Source organism: Carlito syrichta, unplaced genomic scaffold, assembly GCF_000164805.1.
Source record: "Carlito syrichta isolate Samal-C Ts95f unplaced genomic scaffold, Tarsius_syrichta-2.0.1 Scaffold249753, whole genome shotgun sequence".
NCBI classification, from domain to species: Eukaryota; Metazoa; Chordata; class Mammalia; order Primates; family Tarsiidae; genus Carlito; species Carlito syrichta.
This window is the reverse complement of record NW_007193849.1, coordinates 57,463-81,437: the sequence shown is the minus strand read 5'-3', so window position 1 is coordinate 81,437 and position 23,975 is coordinate 57,463. Positions and strand designations below refer to the sequence as shown.

At 35.2% G+C, this 23,975-nt stretch overlaps 1 protein-coding gene across 2 annotated transcripts in view; it reads right to left on the bottom strand.

Annotated features, from left to right (window-relative positions):
• The window catches only part of SLC6A15 (solute carrier family 6 member 15), a 58,757-nt gene that overhangs the window by 20,164 nt on the left and 14,618 nt on the right, over nucleotides 1-23,975 (bottom strand). Inside the window, exons 2-5 of one of the 2 annotated variants that reach the window (XM_008051981.1) lie at nucleotides 10,906-11,369; nucleotides 6,573-6,730; nucleotides 6,036-6,162; nucleotides 4,721-4,902 (exon numbers count right to left, since the gene is read on the bottom strand). In XM_008051981.1, coding sequence (XP_008050172.1) covers nucleotides 4,721-4,902; nucleotides 6,036-6,162; nucleotides 6,573-6,730; nucleotides 10,906-11,194 — 756 coding nt within the window. In that variant the 5' untranslated portion in view covers nucleotides 11,195-11,369. Of the gene's footprint in view, nucleotides 1-4,508; nucleotides 4,903-6,035; nucleotides 6,163-6,572; nucleotides 6,731-10,905; nucleotides 11,370-23,975 lie in introns of those variants that run through there. The other variant, XM_021709523.1, reaches the window with a different exon arrangement.

Below are 23,975 nucleotides of genomic sequence, written 5' to 3'. Positions count from 1 at the left end.
ATTCATTTGCTGCCTCTAAGCTATCATGCACTTTCTAAATGCCTGTATCAGTGCATTTAATATGTTGTAATTATCTGTCTCACCCATTAAATTATAGCTTCTATGAGGACAAAAACTGTGACCTATTAATGTTTGCATAACTATCAGTATCTGACAGTGTACATTTAAAGAAGATTTATAGGAATTGAAGTTTTTCTTCCTGTATACATTTTCTAAAACAAACAGAAACTTTACTTTTATTCTGTAGTATTTTTAAACTATATGGTAATTATATGGACAGACTATTTCAATTCAATAAACATTAGAATTCTTTTTTTTTAGTTGGAGTCTCGCCCAAGTTGCCCAGGCTGGTCTCAAACTCTTGGGTCAGACAATCAATCCTCTTGCCTCTGCCTCCCAAAGTGCTGGAATAACAGGTGTAAGCCACTGCACCTGGCCAATATTAGAATTTTTAAAGACACTGATCTGAGTTTTACAAGACTCTAACATAAGTTCCTAAGAAGGAACAGGAACATTTCAATCACATAATAAGAAGAAAATTAGCAGTCAAGATTTTACACCCTTCGTGGTATTAAGAAGGTCACAGTTCAATTTATTTTCTGTGATTAGGCAAAAGGACAAAATATTTCATTATTAAATTCTAAGATTTAACAAGACATACCTTAAAAATCAACACTTTACAGAGGTATCGTGTTGCTTTTAAACACAAATTATTTGTGTCATCATATGGGTCTAATATTATTATACTAAAACAGTTGCATAATAACAATATTATTAAAATTGGGTTAAATCCAACTTACATGGCTATAGGTGTCCCAAACCCTTTCTTCTTAGCACATTTTATTTTATGCATTGCAACCTGGAACTATTTTAGGAAATTGTTTAGGGGTTGCTGGTGTCACTCGAATGGAACCTCCATGAGAACAGGAACATTGTCTACCTCGTTCATTGCTGTATTTTCAGACTTCATCAGTACCTGACATACAGCAAGTCCTCAATAAATATATGCTGAAAAAATACATGAATAGGTGAATGACCCTCACATTTTTGTCCAAGAAGTACAGATTTTTAGAACTGGTAAATGTAACAATGAAATATGTTCCTTTGACTGATGTTAAGACGTCCTGGGCCTTGACAGCTAAAATGCCTTTCACAGAAAATACCTTAAGTAAGAGAGATTAGTTTGTTTATCAATCAAAAGGTTGCCTAAAAATATTTTCATTTTACTGAAGTAATAAAAAAATAGAAAACATGTTAAATCATTTGTTTCTTATCTTACATATTAAAATGTTGCTGAGTGCAGTGGTTCACGCCTGTAATTCTAGCACTTTGGGAGGTGGAAGCAAGAAGATTGCCTGAGCCCAGGTGTTTGAGATCAGCCTGGGCAACCTAGACCTCATCTCTACAAAAAATAAAAAAAAATTAGCTGGGCATGGTGGCACGTACCTATAGTTCCAGCCACTTTGAAGGCTGAGACAGAAGGTTCACAAGCCCAGCAGGTCAAGGTTGAGGTAGCCATGAGTTTACGAATGCATTCCAGCCTGGGTAAAAAGAGTGAGACTCCAACCCAAATAAATAAATAAATAAAAATAATAAAATAAAATGTTTATTATAAACACACCTGCAGAAAGAGTAATTCTTTTTGAGATTTGGTAGCCCAGTTTTAGCTCTCTCTGCCATTTATCAGTTGTTTAATTCTGGTCAATTATTAATTCTTTCCTAAACTTGTCATCTTTGCAGTAAAATTGGGATAAAAACAAGCAAATCATCTGGCTGAGAGAAAGATTAAACAAGCTAATGTAAGCAAAGTACCTAGTACAGTGGTGGTAACAGGAGCAAAGACGCACTAGCAGAAAATACTACCTTAGAGTTACAAAAAAGCTTCAAGCTACTCATCTCTATCCCTCATTTTTGGGAAAGGCATCCCCATATAGCTGTAACAAGGGAACATGTGACCTCTGTTTAACCACCCCCAGGTATGTTGAAACTCTCTACCACTGAGACAATTCATTTCATTGTAACCAGGTTTGATTTCTGAAAGGTCTTTCTTTCTTTGAAAATTTAGCACCTCTCCACCATCCTCCACAATCCCCACAATTTCATCATAGTCCTCCTTACTGTGGTCATACAGAAAGGCTTTATTCTTCTTTGATTCAACTATTAGAAGATTGTGATCACAGGATTGAGATTTCTCTTCTTCATAATTACAAGGATAATAATAACAGATTTCCGTAAAATCCAGCACTACCGATGTGTTCCAACTGAGATATGTCTACCTAGCCCAAAGGATAATGGCACTACCATAACCCTCTTTTAATTTTTGCAGTTAGCAATTCACATTTTGTGTGTGCATGTGATTGTGTATATGTTGACCAAGCACACCACAAATTGACTCATATTGTTTTTATTTTTTTATTATTTTTTTTTATTTTAATAGAAATCAGATCCTCACTATGTTGCCTAGGTTGATTTCACACTCCTAGGTTCAAGCGATCCTCTCATCATGGTCTCCCAAAATGCTGGGATTACTGCCATGAGCCATTGTGCCCAGCCCTCATATTCTTCTTTCAGCTGTTAAATCCTCTAAGTTGTTTACAAATACTATTAAGTAGCTTTAAACTATATCTCTTTCCTGTATTTATGCGATTGTTTATTTGGGGTCCATTTTTGTTTGGTAGGCTAACAAAGAGCTTTACATTTATTCCTCATAAATTCCCTCTGATTATATTTAGTTCACTTTTTCAGACTCGGGGATTGTGACAACTTAGACTTCCATATCTGTGCTAACATTACTTCAGCTAGCTTTTTCCCCATCTACACCTATTAAATTCTTTCTTCAAATTCTGCCCAAGTGCCACTTCTTCCCTGAAGCATTGGCATTGAAATAAATATTATGTACTCTATAAGTTGTATCACATTTTTGGATAAAGTTGAGAAAAATAACCTAAAAATCATGTGATAAGAAAAGGATGAATACTTCTTTAAGAAATGATAATACACAGATTAAGTGGGAAAAAAGAAACAAAACATGGTAGCAACAGAACTTGAGGACAAGGGTTTCTTTCCAACAAATGACACTTCCTTAGCAATCATATAAAAGTGTTACGTGTAGTTTAAGAATCTATTCCTTTATTTATTATCTGACTGAAATGTGGTTCTGACACAGTAGAAGACACACACATTTGAGCCAATTGATTGAAGTTATTTAGTCATACAGTACGGTAACATTTCCCAAAGACTACAAGATAGTCAGATGTGTTATCAATTACATTCACTTCTTCATAAAAATGAAAAAATTATATAGAAGTACCAGCAGGAAGGTAAATATAAAATCAGCTACAATTTACAGGTTTAAAAGTCATCAAACATTTTTAGCTAAATGTGAAGTAATGGAAAGCAAAGATGAACTGGACAGACTTCCACCTTGAAAGAGTTTGCTCTTTGACAGGAAAAAAAAGTGACAGTGAGAGAGACATTATAACATAGCAATTAAAGAACTCAGGCTCTAGATTTAAATAGACCTGAACTTGACTCCAAGAACGAGAACTCACTAGTCCTGAAACTTTGGGTAAGTTACCTAATTTTTCAAACCCATTTTTAAAAATCTGTTAAATGGGCCTGAAAGTTGCAATTACTTTTTAGAGTTGTCTTTAGAATTAAAGGGAATAATGAATATAAAGTACTTAACACAGTATCCAGAGAAAAATTAACATGTAATAATTATTGGATTCTAGTATTCTTGCTCTAATCATTGTAAGAATAATCGTTATCATCATCATTATGAATATTACTACTACTACTACTATTAATTCTACTATTCCCACACTTGCTAGTATATGATGGTGAGTGGTATTAAGTCAGCCTGAAAATATACATGATCAAAGTCATGCTTTGGAAAGAAAAAAAAAATAGAGATGGACTGTTAAGGGGCAGAGAAAAGAAAGTCAAATAAATGCTTGCTATAGTCCAGTCAAGTGATATAGAGACTTTTAAAACAATGGCAGTGATAATTTGTTTAAATACAATATGAAAGCAAAATATTGAATAGCAATTACTTTCCTAAAGCATCCTTTAAAAAAAATCAAGCTATACAGAATTCACTTAATGTCTTTCTCAACTACTGATTTTCAGTTTGCCCTAGCAGGCATGATGTTAAGTCTTTTACATTACCCTGAAACCTTTGTGGGGATTATCATAATTACATGATGCTCAGAGTTTTAAGAAACAAGCCACAAGATGCTATTTTACAATTCTTTATGCAACTATTCCTTGGAACACTTACAGGAAAAAAGAGTAGTATAAAAAATGAGTAGTATAAAACAAGCAAAATGAATGAATTCTTCATTCTACTACTTTCCCCAAATTTGATAATTTGAACTAACAAGTAAACAGAGAACTAAAACACCAGAGTTAATGGAATAAACAGTAAAACAACAACAAAAAAGAACTTTTAAGTATCGACAAAAACTTTAAAGATCTTCTTGAATAAGGAAAAATTTTAAATAAAATTTCACTATAGACTATTTATAGCTTCATTTATGTCCTTTTTTAAATTGAAACACTAAATATTAAAAAGCATCACTTTTCACCATTGTTGAATTAGATCCCTAGAATAAAATGTTACATGCAGTTGCCCACAGAATTTTGTAACAGAGCTTGAGGAGGTGTGATATCCAGGAATGGTGAGTAGCTGAAGGGGAAAGGGTTCTGACATACTAACTTTTCCAGAAGACTGAATGCCTTTGATCATAGCCAAGCAAACCATGACCCAGGCAGCCAGCAAGCAGATGGTCATCTTCCAGTTTAAGCCCCCACTCTCAGAAATGGAACTGGAAATATTCAGTGCTTCTCTGTACCAGTAATAGGTGGTGGCAGAACTTCTTTCACATTCTGGCTCTACAACTGCAGAAAGAAGGGTAACACACGATCATTTCAGCTATAGTGATGAGAAAATTGTTTTCCAGTAAGCCTGTAAGTGAATTCTTTATTTCCTAGAAAAGTACTACCATTCTATGGCAGCACTTAAATTCACAATGAAGGATAAAAAGACTGTGCAAAACACTTGAAAAACCAACAGACATATATCCTTTTCTATATTTCTTATCACTCATTTCTGGAGTGAAAATAGGTAAGCTTCTCATCAAAGTAATGTAAACAAATCAGGTTTAACTCTCCCCCGCCCCCAGAATTATCTGATTGTCCCCTAGAAGAAGAACTGTCAAGTTGGCTAGCTGTGGGCCATGTGAAGCTTTTGAAATAGGGGTAAGGTGATATGTGCTGTAATTGAGCAATTCAAACTTGATCCCAGAAAAAAATGTAAATTATTACATTAAAAATGTTTATAGAAACTGTATGTTAAAATCATAATATTTTTGCTATACTGAATCAAGTAAAATATTTCACTTGTTTCTTTTTATAGGTCTACTAGAAAACTTTAAACTGCATATGTGAATTACAGTCTATGTTTTCTAGACATAACTACTATAAAGAATTGATTTTATTAATATTATAGGATTATATACACAGAAATCTATATATAAACTATTTTATAAATTATATAAATGTACAGACTATAATGAATTATTCTTTATATGTAGACATATAAATAAATTGTATTATTTATATTATAGGATTAAAAATTGATGGGAAAACTATAAACGAAGTCAAAGACATAAAAGCAATTATTTCTGTTCAAATTCCTTTTTCTGTCCGTTTTTGTTGAATTTAATAAAAATTTAAAGCATTAATTAAAATGTACAAAATAAAAGATTGCCAAAGTTAATAAATGAAGACAATGTTTTACCCTAATATCATAGGACAGAGTGAAATAACTTGGAAAGAGTCAGAGAAGTCAGATGGTACCAACAGTCTCTCTCTCAAAATATTCCAATCCTGAAAGTACGGAAAGTCTGTTTTGATGATAATTTTGAACAGTTTTTCACATTACATTAGAAAAGAAAACACTCTTGCAAGCCTGTGCCTTTGCCACTCTTAATATTTTTAGAAACAAAAACACTACATTGTATAAGTCTTACAAGTGTGTGAAGCATTTTTCACCAAAGGACACTGATCCCAAGGTAGAGGTTGCTGGAAAGACTGAGAAAAATAAAACAAACTCCAGCCGATGATGACATTGTAGTAGAGAGCCACAAAAAAGCACACCTGCAAAATAAAATAATGTGATTGCATTAAACCTCCCTTGCCTCATCCTTTAAAACAGCGAGATTAAATGCATAAAGCTCCATTTAATGTTTTTAAAATCCTCCATTTATTTTTTATTTAAAAGACATTATCTTATCTAAAGAGTTAATGTCTCTCACAGGTCTCAAGATATGTATTAACAAGATTGAGCTGGATCAGTATTTACAGCTTGTTTTGTGTATTAATTCATACTTTAGAAGTATTTTTTAAAACATGGTTAAAAAGTTGTATAATAACACACACTTAGAGGTTTCATTTAAACGTAAATTATATAATTTCAGGCCCTGTAAAGATTATAGTTTCTTGAGTCAGTCCAAGAGCTTAAGAAATTTTTTTTAAGGGGATAGCATACACCACATCAGTAAACTTACTACACAGCTTGCAAATCCAATCCCGCCCAGTTTGGGGCTTATGTAATTCCAAACACCAATGCTGCCTCGCCGAATTCTTTGACCCACAGAAAGTTCCAGGAAAAAAAGGGGAATACCTATTACCAGAAGTAGTATCAAATATGGCAAAAGATATGCACCTATGGAGACAAAAACAAATAAAACAGATTACATTTTCAATAGCCACAGTAGAGAATACACTAATTCAGATCATCTTATTAATGATAACATTTTGAGTTTCCATGTAGTATAATTATAGAGAAGTTTGAAAAAAATGAAATTTCATGACTTTAAACTTTCTATATCATGAAACTTAAAGCTGACTGCTACAAAGATTTCTGATACAAATAATTACGATAAAGATAAGAAAATTAATGGTTTTATCTTAATTGTATTGAAAAGGTAAAACAGCTCTAATTTTCCATAAAAGCAATTGATTCTTTAAAATTAACTGTTTCTGGGATAGGTTTCACAAAATCTTAGAAATCTTATTCATATAATGTTTATAAAGTCATTTATTGACTATTTTCCAAGCTCAAACTCATTGAAATTATGCATCCTAAAACTGATAAGTTAGAATAAGACTTTATAGTATTAAAACTGACACTTTTATTCCTAAATAAAATAACATCATGGAAGAAGGAATGGTTGCTTAGACTGAAAGGAAAAAAAGTAAAACATTATAACTTCTACCAGTAACAAGTGTCATCTTTCTCATAAATACTACATACATACATACATAAATATACTTCGAGAAGCAAATAACTTTTTGCTTTCTAAAATATTGAGAAAAAGTGAAGTGATTGAGAAATTAGAAAACTTCACATCTATTGTAAAAATGTATGTGCTATTATCCTTGTAAATGTACCTGAACCATTTCACAATGTTAAAATTAGATTATTAACTTGATTAAAAAGATAACTGTCTTATCTTTTTATCACTGGGTGTAGTGGTTCACACCTGTAATCCCAACACTTTGAGAGGTCAAGGAGAGAGGATTGCCTGAACCCAGGAGTTCCAGATCAGTCTGGGCAACATGGTAAGACTTGTCTCCACAATAAATGAAAAAAATTAGCTGGGTGTGGTGGTGTGCACCTGTATTCCCAGCTACGTAGAAGGCTGAGGTGGAAGGCGTGCCTGAGTCTGGCAGGTCGAGCTGTGATTGTTCCACTGCACTCAAGCCTTGCCAACAGAGTGAGACTCCAACTCAATAAATAAGTAAATAAATAAATGTAAAACCCATACTTATTCCTTTATAAGAAAATATATGCAAATTATTATTAAATAACCTCTGGATTTCCTACCTTCAAATTTCTAATCTGGAGTTTTGCCCAACTAGATATTGTTAGGCATAACAGCCATGTAATTGATGGCACTATTTCCCACTTTTAACAGGCCATTTGCTACATTTTTCCCACTTTAAAAGATTTTAATGGCATTGAATGGATTTTGGAAGCAATCCAAATTGTTTTGGCAGTTATGAAGCTGAAGAAACAAATAGTAATGGATTTTATTTTCAAATTATCTATCTCGGAATCTTATCTCACTGTCCTAATGACTATATATAAGAATTTCTCTCCATGGGGTTGATGTATAATCTCTACCTTCCTATGGCTGGTTTTCAATCTTTTGTACTTAGTTAATTCTACCAAAAGGTATATAATATAAAACATGGATGTATGAGCTTTATATAAAACAAAATTATCAAAATTCTAATTCTAAAATGATTAGTAATATTCAGGAACTGTTAACCTGTAAAAGGACTGAAAGTGGATTTTAAAACCTACATCAAAGCTAAGATTATGAGTAGGCTGTGTATATGCATGCGAATGAATAAGAAAAACAAAGAGAGAAGGACAGAATTAAGACTGGATTCATTGGGAATCTTTTTTCAGTTATGTGTACATGACATACTTTGGGTACTTGGGCTTTTGTTCTAACTCAATTTACTCTCACATTAGCCCCTATACTAAACACAGTTTTAGCTAAAATATAATTGAGCAATTACTACTTGCCTGGCACATTCCTAAGTACATTACATGTAGTTATTCATTTATCCCTCCCAAGAATGCAGGGAGGCAAGCATAGCTATTAACCCTATTTCACAGGTGTGGGAACTCAGCCTGAAATAGTAAGGTAACCTGTGAAAGATCACACGGCTAATGTGGATAACACAGACAAATGGAATTCAAAACCTGACCTGGCATCTTTTATACTATGCCACTTTTTAAGCTCAACCATCATGCTTAACAATAATATCTTTAGAAAATTCACCTTATTGGCTCTGTTACTTTTTTTCTATTATTCAGAAAGTGCTTCAAATGATTCATGAATAAAACTTTGGTAACCTGACACAGTTTAGCCAAATAGCCAGTAGATATTCCTCAAATGCCTAGAAGACTCAATGCTACACTGCATAAGGTATACAACCTTTGGTATTCTAACAGCCATTCTGTAATAATAACATCCATTTGTATTTTATAAAACACGCAATACTGTGCTCTAGTATTTGCATTTAGAAGAGAGAAAACAATATTAGGAAGCATATTTTGACTTTTTTAACATACAAAAATGAGACGGAGGAGCCATTTTTACTAATAACCAATTACTAAATATAAAATCTTTAAGAGATCTCCACTAGAACAGAAATTGTACTATGTGCAAGTCAACCTGACTTTTCTGCCCTCCTTTTTTACAGTAAGGTCAGTAAAATTTACAAGATGCAAGATCTCAAAATCAGAATATATCCTCTGCCAATCTTTGCAAATGGAATGATTTATGAGAAACAAAAATGCAGGGTAGTGCATAAGTTGCTTACAGCTGATTTGATAAATAATTCATATGTGGTGTTTCCAACATGCTAAGGAGCTTTTCAGTAGAATGAATAGTCCATCACTGACTTCATACATAGATTCTTCCCTCTTAGGCTACTTTTTTTCCAAACCTCTTATTTTTTGCCTGGTTGAATTAACTATATATTTTGTCACCATAACAGCTTATCTTATCTTTTAATGGCTCAGAAAAACGTGCATATGAATGCTTATATTGGCAAAGCGGCTCACACCTGTAATCCCAGCACTTTGGGAGGCAAAGGCGAGAGGATTGTCTGAGCTCAGGAGTTCGAGACCAGCCTGAGCAACATAGCAAGACCTTGTCACTAAATAATAAAAAAATCAGCCAGGCATGGTGGCAAATGCCTGTGGTTCCAGCTACCTGGAAAGCTGATGTGAAAGGACTGCCTAAATCCAGCAGGTCCAGGCTGTGGTGGCCATGAACATGCTAACTGCACTCCAGCCTGGATGACAAAGTGAGACTCCAACTCAAAAAAATAAAAATAAAAATAAATGAACCACATTTTTGTCCAGTCAACAACAACATCACAAACTAGTACCAAAGTACTATTTCTACTTTGTGCCCTGAAATGAATAATTTATGAAATATTTTAACACCTTTCTTGTACACTGTAAAATATCAACCCAAATGTTAATCTAACATTCAGTTTTATTTTGGTGTACTACAGAACTGGCATCACATATGAACAATTTTTCTTTTGTACAGCTTTTTTCTGTAGATTTGTAAGACTTTCTTGCTAAGTAAAGGTTTTATAATTTATGTGCACAAATACAAATAGTAAGACTATCAAGGATGGTGCAGCTATTTCTGTTTAAAGTTAAGGATGCTAATGTCTTCAAAGTTGTCTTTGAAACTGAACATTATTCCAAAATACCATAGAATGAGAAACCAAATGCATAAAATCTCTAAAGATGAAGACTGTCTGTCACTACTTGTATATTAATTATCTGGTTACATTTTTTCTACCAAGATCTAAAAGTTCTAATCCACATTTGAAGACAATAATTGTTTTAAATTGCATGTCATTTTTTTTTTCAAGACTGAGGGCAACTTCAAATTAAGAGTTAATACATAATGGAGAGAAAATTCTGTTTTCCTTCACCAGTATCGTCTTACATCAGAAGTTTTAAGCTATTTTTCAAAGGGAGTAACTACCAAGCATAAACCATGCAACATTTGTTAGAAAAGTTCCCTTCAGTACTGAGATGTTTATGGCATCCACAGAAAGAATCTGAAAATGTGTTACCCTTAAGCAATCCCTGAGTATTTGTAGCAAGCCAATCTGCTCCTGTGGAAACCTAGTCTGAAAACAGAGCTGGGCTCACTTCCAACAAAGGAGCCTCCCTAGCTCTAAAATGCAATTCAATGTTTCAAAAATAATGAGGCTACAGCAGCAACGGGAGCTATTTGAGATAAGCAATTGCAATTTACTACAGTAATTTATCACTTAAAGACAACTTACCACCCCCATTCTTCTGACATAGGTATGGGAATCGCCAGACATTCCCTAAACCTACAGAAAATCCAACTTGAGCCAAAATGTATTGTAGTTTACTGTTCCAAGCTGGTCTTTCATCTTCAACTTCAGATTCTTCTTCAACATCTATATCTTTCTCTTCTTGGACATCAACAATTAGTTCACTCTTCTTAAAAGCATCATCAGCTGAGTCTTCATTGGAAAGAAGATCTTTGACAGACTCAATAACTTCATCATCTAATTCTCTTTTTACCACCTTGCTATTTTTAGGCATTGGAAAGTACGGGTAGTATTATTTAAAAAAAAAAAAAACTATCTTATATTAATTCTTTTTATTTAAAAAAATGTTAGTTGGTAGAAGTAAAGACCGAGGAGTATACCAAATAAATCCTTGATTCAATGTGATAAAGCTTTATGAATTCTGGATCTGTCCAATATTCTGTAGGTACCTGTAAAATTATAAGTTGAAATGTGATAATATTTAATGATGAAAAATATTTAAAAATACTGAATCACTCTTTCTTTTTCATTTTTATAATGAAATATTTTTCTATAAAATATAAAGCACATGATGTCTTTAGCATTTTAGACCCTAGTAATTCCAGAAATTTAAGAACTGTAAAGCACAAAAAAGTTGTATATACATTTTTCTTAGCTTACTTCCTTCTTCTTACAAATATATCAGATATACTTCAATGCATAATATATATTCTGCTCATTAGTAATTAAAATTTTGTGATTACTTTTCTTATTTTTTCTTTCTTCTTTCCTGACTAAAGTAGATATTTTCTTATACATTCCTTATTTTTTTATAAGAATTACACACACATTTACATGTCCACCTTGTAAATTTGTCTTATATATAATCTCTTCGGTTCATATATTCATCCATTACTTATTTGACATTAATTGTGCTAGGACCTTTTGGGATACAATCATTCATGAAACATAGTGTACGCTTTTAAGAAGCTTATCTTATTATATCATAGAAAGAAAGATACATCTCAAATAACTATACTAAAGGATTTTAATGACCCAACATTGTTAAAACAGGAAAGATCAGGAATATTAGGTAAAATTAGAGTTCAGAGGCCAACCGCTTGGGCTCACGCCTATAATCCCAGCACTTTGGGAGGCCAAAGTGAGAGGATTGCCTGAGCCCATGGGTTTGGGTTTGAGAACAGCCTGGGCAACTTGGCGAGACCTCATCGATACAATAAATCAAAAATTAGCCAGGTGTGGTGGCACATGGCCATGAACGTGTCACTGCATTCCAGCCTTGGCCACAGAGTGAGACTCCAACTCAACAACAACCACAACAAAATTAGAGTTCAGCAGAAATAGAATGAGGCCATACTCAAACATAAGAAACAGTACATTCGGGGCAAAAAAAATGGTAAAAATGTGCGATATGTGTGTGATCCTTCTCTAATTTAACAACTCAAGAGCAACACTGCCATCGCTTTGGGAGATTTTCATTGAATGTTATATCTCATGTACCTCATATTCTGTTCAGACACAGATCAATAAGTATAAAAGACATGTCTATCGAAAACAACATTGTCTACTTTAAAAAGTGACTGAACATATAAGTGCTTCTCTTCAAAGCTCGACTGGGAAGCTTTAGAAACAACAGCCCAAGCATTCTGCCAGTCACTTCTGGAAAAACAAACAAACAATTTATTGATAGAACTGCTATTAGGCTTACATTAATAGTCAAGAAACACAGTTGTCATGCTTCAGTCTATAATCTTAATGAACAAGACAGAGTGTTGGGTAGCCCAATGTTAAAAAAAGAAAATCTTTGACTTGATCATGTAACTAATTTATTGTCTTTAGGTTTGGATGATGTTAAATTGTTTCCAAAATTAAAATATATACCTTAAGAGCAAACAAGTACTCACTTAGGATTTGGTCAGAGTAAAGAGAAAACTATGAAAGAAATTCTGAAAGTAATACATTCCGAAAAATATTTTGAGTAATAGATACATCTCTAGGGTGAGTGAAAGACTTCTCACAGTGACTATTTCAAAGAAACCAATAAGGTTTCAATATAAAAACAGTTTGTGGAGTTTAGATTATGTCTGCTAAATTTGCAATGTTTTCTCCTAGATTTCAATACATATTAGTTGAATAAATAACAAATACAACCATTGAAAAACTGAAATAAGCTAATTTTCTAAATAATTTTAACTGGAAAATTCTCTTGTGTCTGCTCTTGTACCAGTACCATGCTGTTTTACTTGCTATAGAGCTTTGCGGCATAATTTAAAGTCAAGTAACGTGATGCCTCCAGTTTTATTCTGTGTTTTTTTTTTTTTCATCTTTCTCTTCCACAGAGATATTCTTCTATCTGAATCCTTTATTGTTAGCATTAATAATATTATCATTGGTCAGGCTCCGTGGCTCAGTCTGTAATCCCAGCACTTTGGGAGACCGAGACCAGTGGATTGCCTGAGTCCGTGGGTTTGAGACCTGCCCGGGCAACTTGGTGAGACTGCCTCTCTACAATAAAACAAAAATTAGCCAGGCATGGTAGCGTGCACCTGTAGTTCCAGCTACTTGGAAGGCTGAGGCGGAAGGATTGCCAGAGTCCAGCAGGTCGAGGCTGCAGTGGCCGGAAGCATGCCACTGCACTCCAGTCTGAGAGACAGAGTGAGACTCCAACTCAAATAAGAATAATAATAATATTATCATTATCCAATTAAAGTTTTATTACCAGTAAAACATAAAATATTTTAATAGAAATTACAAAATTTCATTTTATATAAATTACAAAGAATAATTATCTGCTGTATCTCATAATCTAATATTACAAAATTTCAGTGCACATGGTAATACTTTTATGCAAATTATACTTGAAGTTTAAAGATACTTTTCTATTCAAATTATACGCCATATTTTTCTTTTCTTTTTTTTTCTCTTTTAATTTTTATTTTGAAATTGTGGGGTGCAATTCAGGGTTAGGTACACAAATGTCCCTTGTTCAGGAACCCTTATTGATGAGGCATGCTCCCCCCAGGCAGATACCAACTACTGTCAATCCCAGCTTCCCACCCCCAATCCCCTCCCCCACAGTTTCCCGCTACTTTCAAAGCTTAGGATTGTTTTGGCTATTCTGACTCTTTTTTTGGTTTCATATGAATTTTAGGATTGTTTTTTCTAATTCTGTAAAAAAAAATAACATTGGTAGTTGGATAGGGATTGTGCTAAGTCTGTAGATTGCTTCAGGTAAACTAGTACAATCTTATGGAAATCAGTATGAAGGCTTAGCAAAGAACTAAAAGTAGATCTACCATTTGATCCAGCAATCCCATTACTTGGTATCTGCCCAAAGGAAGAGAAGTTGTTATACAAAAAAGATAACCTGCACTTCTATGTTCATCACAACACAGTTCACAATTGCAAAGACGTGGAAGCAACTTAAATGCCCATCAACTGACAAGTGGATAATGAAAAGGTACACACACACACACACACACACACACACACACACACACACACACACACACACATCATGGAATACGATACAGCTATGAAAAGGAATGAAATAATGTCTTTTGAGGCAATTTGGATGGAATTGGAGACCATCATCTGAAGTGAAACAATGCAGGAACAGAAGACCAAACATTGCATGTTTTTGCTTACAAGAAGGAGTTAAACTAAGGAAGTGCAGGGCACGGTGTCTCATGCCTGTAATCCCAGCGCTTTGGGAGACGGACACAAGAGGATTGCCTGAGCCCACAGGTTCAAGACCAGCCTGGGCAACATGGCAAGACCTCGTCTCTACAATAAAAAAATAAAAAAATAATTAGCTGGGCCTGGTGGCACATGTCCATAGTTCCTGCTAGTTGGAAGGCTGAGGTGGAAGGATCTACTGAACACAGCAGGTAGAGGCTGAGGTGCCCGTGAGCATGCTGCTGTACTCCAGCTTGGGCAACAGAGTTGAAATTCCAACTCAAAAAAAAATGGATGAAAAATCAGCTATCAGTTACAATGTACACAAGAGGGAATAGAGGATACACTTAAAGCTCAGATTTCTTTGCCACTATACAATGCATCCATGCAACCAAAAATCATTTGTACTCCCCTAAACCCATTGAAATAAACATTTTTAAAACAATAATAAATCAATAAAAATAATTTTTACTGGAAGAAAACTACCTAGCATATAAAAAATTGTGATTTGGGATATATAAATTATGGAAATTAAAGGTCTACATGTACTGAATTATCTAAAGATAAGAGGTGTTAGTATAATAGTAAGTGGCTAAGACCATTGGTTTTAGTCTGACAAACAGCTCTATTTCTTATTAATTGTGTAACTGCTGGGAGTTATATCTCTCTCTTAACTTCAGTTTTCATAATTAATATTAGTCTGGTATTCTTTTTGCTTTTCCATACAAATAAAAAGGTAAAGAATATATCCAAATTTGGAGATAATATTACAAGAAAAACACCCTCATTTTATAAAGAAAAAAATTGTAAACAGTATTAAATCATGAAACTCCTTCAAATTAATTATCATAGAAATTATTGTAGGTCTTCAATATGTTTCTGATTTTTGCAGGAAAAAAATACACAAAAAATCAAATTGAAAAATAACACCTTTGGATAGTACTGCATGTTTTTTACATATCAAATAAATAATCATCACCCATTTACATGGTATCATTTAGCAAAGTTTACACTTAAACATTCTCATCAGACTACCCAAAAGCCATGTTTTTTCTCTTCAAAAAATCAGTAATTAATGTAAACAAAATTTAAATGCAACATTATTTTATACTTTATACATAAACATATACACTTATATTGCATAATTTACCCCTAGTCAACCTTTATAAAATTAAAATAAACATATCAAAAAGAGTTTAAATACATGTTTGCAGTTGTGCATGGTGGCCCATGTTTGTAATTCCAGCACTTTAGGAGGTGGAAGAGAGAGGACTGCCTGAACCCAGGAGTTAGAGACTAGACTGGGCAACTTAGTGAGACCTCGTCTCTACAAAAAATATAAAATAGCCAGCTGTGTTGGTGCATGCCTGTGATCCCAGCAACTTGGAAGGCTGAGGCAGAAGGAGCAACAGAGCCTATGAGGTAAACCCTGTGGTAGCCATGAGCATGCCAAAGCACTCTAGCCTGGGCAACAGAGTGAGACTCGGACTCAAAAAAAAACCAAACTTATTTGCATGCATTTAGAACTCTTTCTCCATGATAAGAAAAAAAATGTGATAAGCATTAATGGTATTATAAGTACATAATTTAAGCTCCCTTCTCTTACTCTATTTCTTACCCTCCTTCACTTCATCTAGACTGGAGTGGCTGTAGGAACAGGAAGGGATTGCAACTAACATTAACATTTTCACAATAACTTGTAAGTCTGGAAGGAAAAAAGTTATTGCTTGGACAATTGCTTTATCTTACTCACCTTCATATGCTCAGTGAATAAACTTGTCTGTTGAATGAATGAACTGAAAAAAGCTTTTAAAAAAATATCTAACTAAACTAGCACTTTGCACTATTAGATGTTTTTGGTTTTGTTTGTGTTTTCACCCCAGGGCCCTGCACCCACTGAGCAGAGGCATTCATTTCTTGTATACCAGCTCCATATAACCAAAAGCAAATACATAAATTGAGTTTCTGGAAAGATTTATAAAAACTAAGGATAGAGTCAACAATTGGGAAGCCAAATCAATTTTAAATTTTTAAGACCTCACTTTCTCGAAGGGTGATAATTTTTATGAATTCCAAAAGCTAGCCTAAAGAACAACAGTCGCAAATATCTGTCTGGGGATGGGGAAACACCTCTTATCAACAGGGTGCCTGAATGAAACATAATTGTACACCTAACCCTTAACTGTACCCTACAAAACCATAATAAAAAATATTGATTTAAAAAAAATAAAAAAAAGAACAAAGTCCATGACGATAGTCCATAAACATAGACTAAAAAGAGAATAAAAGGGGTGACTATTGCTAAATATGTATTACAATTGCTATATCTGGGAATAGAAGAAGAAATCAAACTGGAATGTCCACGAAGGAAGTGAGGTAGCGTGTAATAAAGTATTAGTAGTTGATTGATCATGTGGACTGTAGTAGAATCAGTATGAAGTAACTGCACAGCCTCCGCCACATCAAAAGCATCCATTCTTCTGGCACAAAGTCAACTTGGAGACAAGCCATCACTCACTGCGCTTCTTTTGCAGTGAGGAGTTCCATTAGCTGCCTTCATCTTCATCATCTAGTAAAGTCCTCTTCTATACAACTGTGCAATACAGCAGTGGCAAGCAAAATATTGCCCATGGACCAAAGACAGCCCACTGTCTATATTTTGTAAACTGCATCCAAACACATGCAGGCCCACACATTTACATATAGTCCATCTATGACTTTGTGCCTCAACAATGGGGTTGCTGTTATGGACTGTGAAACCTAAAATATTTACTAACTCTTTACTGAAAAAGTTTGCCTACCTCTCTTTCAAAGAATACATCTAAATTGGAGATGGGGAGTTCCCTAGCTCATCTTGCTTATGCTCCATTTGTGTGGCACTACTTTCTTTATTAAAAAAAAAAATTCCAAGAGAAGTAGTAACAAAAAATGTTTTTGAAAAATGCATGCAAATGGGTATAGAGGAGTTGTGGCGAAGACAGGAAGAAACATAAGCAAAAGGCATATGAAATACAAATAGACACTAGGGAATAAAGTGTTCCAGAGTTACAAAGATCATTTATTTTTTTTAAAAACTCATAGAAGTGAAAAAAAGATTAACTGAAGGAAAAAGTTATGTGAATAGGTATAGGTAAGAAATGGGAAGATTCATCAAAACAATGATAATCACATTAGGCTGGGCATGGTGGCTCACACCTGTAATCCCAGCACTTTGGAGGGCGGAGGTGGGAGGACTGCTTGAACCCAGGAGTTCAAGACCACCCCGGGTAACATAGAGAGATCTCGTTTCTACAAAAAATAAAAATAAATAAAAATAAAAAATAGCCCTGTGCAGTGGCATGTGTCTGTAGTCTCATCTACTCAGGAGACTGATGCTGGAAGATTGCTTGAGCCCAGGAGTTGGAAGCTGCCACTGTACTCCAGCCTGGACAACAGAGTGAGACCCTGACTTAAAAAAAAAAAAAAAAGAAGAGAAAATAAAATCACATTAGAAACAATTAAAACTATAACCAACACTAGTGAAACTATAGTCAGAGACATGGAAGGCAGGCTTAAAGAAATTTCACCAAAAGTAAGTAAAAGAAACAAATAATTTAAAGTAATTTAAAAAAAAAATTAATGGAAACTGAAGTCAGATGAAGGTGATCCAACAAACTTATAATTGGCATGCACCAAAAAGAGAATAGAATAAAACATAAAATACTAAAAGAATAACAGAACTTTTGCTTAAAGACTTGCTTTTTTTTTTTTTTTTTTGAGTTGGGGGTCTCACTCTGTCACCCAGGATGGAGTGTAGTGACACTATCATGGCTCACAAACTTGACCTTTGGGTTCAGGCAATTCTTCTGCCTCAGCTAGGACTATAGGCAGGCACCACCATGCCTGGCCGATTATTTTTGGTGAAAAACGAGCTGTTGCTATGTTGACTAAGTTGTTCTCAAACTCCTGAACTCAAGCAATCCTCCTGCCTCAGTCTTCCAGAATACTGAGATTACAGGTGTGAGCCACCACACCTGGCTAAGACTTGTATTTTCAAACCATAATAACAATACAGAAGGGTAAATACGGAGAAACTACTAAAATAAAGAATTCCTAGGTATTTTCAAGTAGAATTAGAAAGGTGAAATAAAGACTTCTCAGAATATTCAGTAACTTTTATGAAAACTAAGAGAAAAATATGAGTCCTAATTCTACACTCAATTTGTATTCCATTTGTAAAGGGTGCAGGCAAATATTCTTATCCATAAGGGAATTGATGAGCCCTTTGCAGGTGAGTGGGGAGTGGAGGGAAGCACTATATAATTGTAGAGTTTAGCCAACCAAGGGAAAAAACAAAGTAATGACCTCAGTAACAGAGAAGCCATGTTAAAGAATAGAAGTGAGCAGGGCTCGGTGGCTCAGCCTGTAATCCCGTGCCTTTGGGAGGCTGAGGTGAGTGGATTGCCTGAACCCGCGGGTTTGAGACCCGCCTGGGCAGTGAGACCTCATCTCTACAATAAATAAAAAAAAAAATCAGCCGGGCGTGGTAGCGCATGCCTGTAATTACAGCTACTTGGAAGGCTGAGGCAGAAGAATCGCCGGAGCCCAGCAGGTCGAGGCTGCGATGGCCGGGAGCGGCCACTGCACTCCAGTCTGGGCAACAGAGTGAGACTCCAACTCAAAAAAAAAAAAGAATAGAAGTGACTATTAAACAAAGAGATAAGATTTAAAACCTTTAGAAATTATGTTGAGGGGAGATATAAAGCATCCTCATCTTTCATGCAGGAAGTAATAGTTACTGACTAAATATAAAATTCTTAGTCTAAAACAGGATAATGACTTTAACCTCTTAATGTTTTCAATCTTTCTTATTTAATTCTAATGGAACCTTGTAAGAATTAATATATCTTGATGTGAAAAGGCACATATTGGAGCCAACATTTATATCTTGATTTTAGAGACATACTGAGTTCAAATTCTCAACTTCACTACTTGTAGTTTTATGACCTTGGCCAAGTTACTTACCTGTACTTCAGTTTCTTCATCAATAAAATGAAAATGATAACATACTTATCTAATAATAAAGTACATAGATAAATGCCAGCATTCTAAGAATACTCTCTTTCATTACTATGATTATCATCACACTATGATTATATTACAATAGGCTTGTTGTATAATATTCTAGTAAAGAGAATAAGTCCAAAGCCAATGTCACATGTTTTAGTTTTTCTTTAACACAACTTTTTTTTGTATCAGTTATCTATTGTTGCACAGCAATCACCTCAAAATACATGGACTTAATTTTTTTTTTTTTTAATTTTCTCATGATTCTTTGGGTCAGCTTTGTGAGTTAGGCTTAGATGATCAGTTGTTTGCTGGTCTTGACTTGGGTCACTTCTGCACTGCACTCACCTGTCAACTCCAGGGAGGGTGGATGGTCTAATATGGTCCAACTCAGTAATCCCCAACATTTTTGGCAACAGGGACCAGTTTCATGGAAGACAACTTTTCCATGGACGGGGAGGGAGGAGGGATAGTTTCAGGATGATTCAAGCACATAACATTTATTGTGTACTTTATTTCTATTATTATTACATCATAATACATAATGAAGTAATTATACAACTTACCATAGAACAAAAAAGAGGCACAGACAGAAGTGGTAAATAAAATATTGGGTAGGCAGCTGGGCTCGGTGGCTCAGCCTGTAATCCCGCGCCTTTGGGAGGCTGAGGTGAGTGAATTGCCTGAGCCCGCGGGTTCGAGACCCGCCTGGACAGCGAGACCTCATCTCTACAATAAATCAAAAAATCAGCTGGGTGTGGAGGCACATGCCTGTAATTCCGGCTACTCAGAAGGCTGAGGCGGAAGGATCGCCGGAGCCCAGTAGGCCGAGGCTGCGGTGGCCGGGAGCGGCCACTGCACTCCAGTCTGGGTGACAGAGTGAGACTCCAACTCAAAAAATAAATAAATAAATAAAATAAAATAAAATATTGGGTAGGCCATGCACAAACTAAAATAAGTGTTGGCTTCTGAGTTAAAGTCTACCTCCAAATGAAGCTGTAAAATTGAAGGACATCAATTCACTTGCCACTCACTGATAAGGCTTTGATATGAGTCAGCAGGCAAATTACTTATTATGGCCTCTGTACAGTCAAACCTCACTGCTCATGTTAAACTGTATTTGCAGGGTTCCCCAGCACTAGCATCACTGCCTCAGCTCCACCTCAGCTCATCAGGCATTACATTCTCATAATGAGCACATAACCTAAATCCCTCACATGCACATTTCACAAAAAAGTTCACATTTCTATGAGAATCATATGCTGCTGCTGATCTGATGGAAAGTGGAGCTCAAGCAGTAAGGTGAGTGATGGGGCATGGCTGTAAATACAGTTTAAGTCTGACTCACTCACCCACCGCCTGTGTGGCCCAGTTCCTAACAGGCCATGGACCAGTACCTATCCATGACCTGGGGATTAGAGACCCCTGGTAACTTATATTCTAACAAAAGGCAGGCCAACAGCTAGAGCACTTTGGTTCTCCTAAATGCTAGCTCTCCAAAATGCTAGCTCCAACTTGTTCATATTGTAAGCTCAGATTTCCAACTGTAGCCAAAGGAGGATAAGGCCAATGCACAAGTGCCATTAAAGTCTCTGTGAATGTCACATTTGCTAATGTCTCATTGACTAAAGTAAGTCTCAGAGCTAAGTGCAGATTGATTCAAGAGTAGAGAAATAAACCCCACTTTTTGATAGAAAAAGAAACATTGTCATACTGCAAAGGGCATGAGTAAAGAGAAAAAATATTGTTACCACCTTTGAAAATACTTTTCCACATTTACACGGTTAATTTCCCCCTCCCTGGAGTTTGAATCTTGAAAGAGATAAAAAAAAGTTGGCATCGCATCCAATTCCTTCAAAGGCATTATGCCCAGGCTGGAAACACTACTGTAGTCATGGATCTGGTTACTGATTTTCAAAACTATTTTAGTTCTTGCCCATTTCCATCACATCACCCAAACACCCCTTTGCTTCTTTGATGCCCTGTGACTCTGCCAATATTTTAAAAATGAAATTACATCGATTTTATGAATCCATTAGGGGAGCCCAGACATATAAGAAATTGAATTTTTTCATCTATGAACTTGGTATACCTTTTCATTTATGTCCTTTAAAACTTCTCTCAGCAAGGTTTCAAAAATTTAGCATGCTGCTTTTGCACATCTTTTGTTAAATTTACTTATTTATGTACGTATGTATTTATTTATTTATTTTGAGCTGGAGTCTCACTCTGTCACCCAGGTTGTGTGCAGTGGCACACTCACAAACCACCTCGCCCAGCTAATGCTTTGATTTATTGTAGAGACAAAGTCTCTTTAAGTTGCCCAGGTTGGTCTCAAACTCCTGGGCTCAGGCAATCCTCTTGCTTCTACCTCCCAAAGTGCTGGGATTATAGGCATGAGCTACCATGTCTGGCCAGTTAAATATATTTCTAATTAGCTTATATTTTTGGATATAATTGCATATTTTTTTCTTAGACTAGATTACAATTTTATTTTGTTAGTATATGGAATATAACTAATTTTTTGGGGGGGTGATCAGAGTCTCACTCTGTCTTCCTGGCTGGAGTACAGTGGCATGATATTGACTCTATGTCCTGGGCTCTGGTGATCCTTCTAACTCAGTCTCCCAAATAACTGGTAATACAGATGTGCACCACCATGCCCAGTTTTTTTTTTTTTTTTTCTTCTTTAAGTCTGTTCTTGAACTTCTGGCCTCAAGGGATCCTCCTGCTTCAGTCTTCCAAAATACTGGGATTATAGGTGTGAGCCACCACACCCAGAAAACTGATTTTTTTAATACAGGGCTTCTAAATCAATGACAATAGATCAAGTTTTATATGTTTTTTTAAGATCCCTTAGGATTTCCATTTATATGATCAAGTCATCAGTAAATAAATATAATTTAATTTGTACTTTTCTAATCCTTTACCTTTAACTTTTTTCTCTTGACTTATTTTACTGGCTAAGACATCCACTAACATGTTGAACAGAAGTGCTAAGATCAGACATCCTCATTTATGTCCCAATGTTACTGGGAAAGTAGTCGATATTTCACCTAAGTTCAATGCTTAATTATGCATATTTTTCATAAATGCCATTTATCAGTTCAGAGAAGTTACTTTCTATTCCTAGTTCAGTGAGGTTTTTATTTTGAATCATTAATAAGTGTTGAATTTTGACACATAATGTCCTCCTTTTATTAAGATAATCATATAACTTCTTCATCTGTTAATACAGAATATTACATGAATTCGTTTCATGATGAATGGTTATGATGAATTACCCTTTAAATATAACACTGAAATAAATCTCTTAATATTTAGTTATGGATTGTTTTCAACTATGTTCGTGGGAATATGGGTCAGCAATTATATTTTTTCTTGTGTTTTTCTTATCTGGCATTGGTGGCCTCATAAAAAGAGTTTTGATTTATCTTTCATTCTCTGATAGAATATGTGTAGATCCCATTTTATTTATTCTTTAAATGTTTGGCAGCCATCTGGGTCTGGAGTTTTCTTTCTGGAAATAGTTTTAATTAACGTAGCATACATCTGCTTAGATTTTCTTTTTTGTTACTGTTCTGTTAGTTTTGTTTTATTTTTTGTTTGTTTTTGAGTCGTAGTCTAACTCTGTTGCCCTGGCTGGAGTGCAGTGGTATGCTCACGGCAACCACAGCCTCAGCCTGCTGGGCTCAAGAGATCCTCCTGCTTCAGTTTTCTAAGTAGCTGGACATACAAGCATGCACCACCACGTCCAGCTAATTTTTTTTTTGTTTTTTGTTGTTGCAGATACGAGATCTCGCCATGTTGCCCAGGCTGGTCTTGAATCCGTGGGCTCAGGCAATCTTCTCGCATCACCTTGCAAAGTGCTGGGACTATAGGCATGAGCCATCACACATGGCTGTGTTAGTTTTAATAAGCTGTCTTTTTCAAAAATATTATCTATTTCGGCCAGGCACGGTGGTTCAAGCCTGTAAACCCAGCACTTGGGGAGGAGGAGGCAAGAGGATTTTCTAAGCCCATGGGTTTGAGACCAGCCTGGGCAACATGCCAAGATCTTGTCTCTACAATAAATCAAAAAAATTAGCTGGGCATGGTGGTGCATGCCTGTAATCCCAGTTACTTGAAAGGTTAAGGTGAAAGGATTGCCTGAGCCCAGCAGGTTGAGGCTGTGGTGGCCGTGAAAGCACCACTGCACTCCAGCCTGGGTGACGAGTTAGACATCAAATAAAAATTTTTTTAAAATTGTCTATTTCATCTAAGGTATCAAATTGATTGGCATATAGTGTTTTATAATATTTCACAGTTTTTTTTTTTTTTTTTTTTTGAGT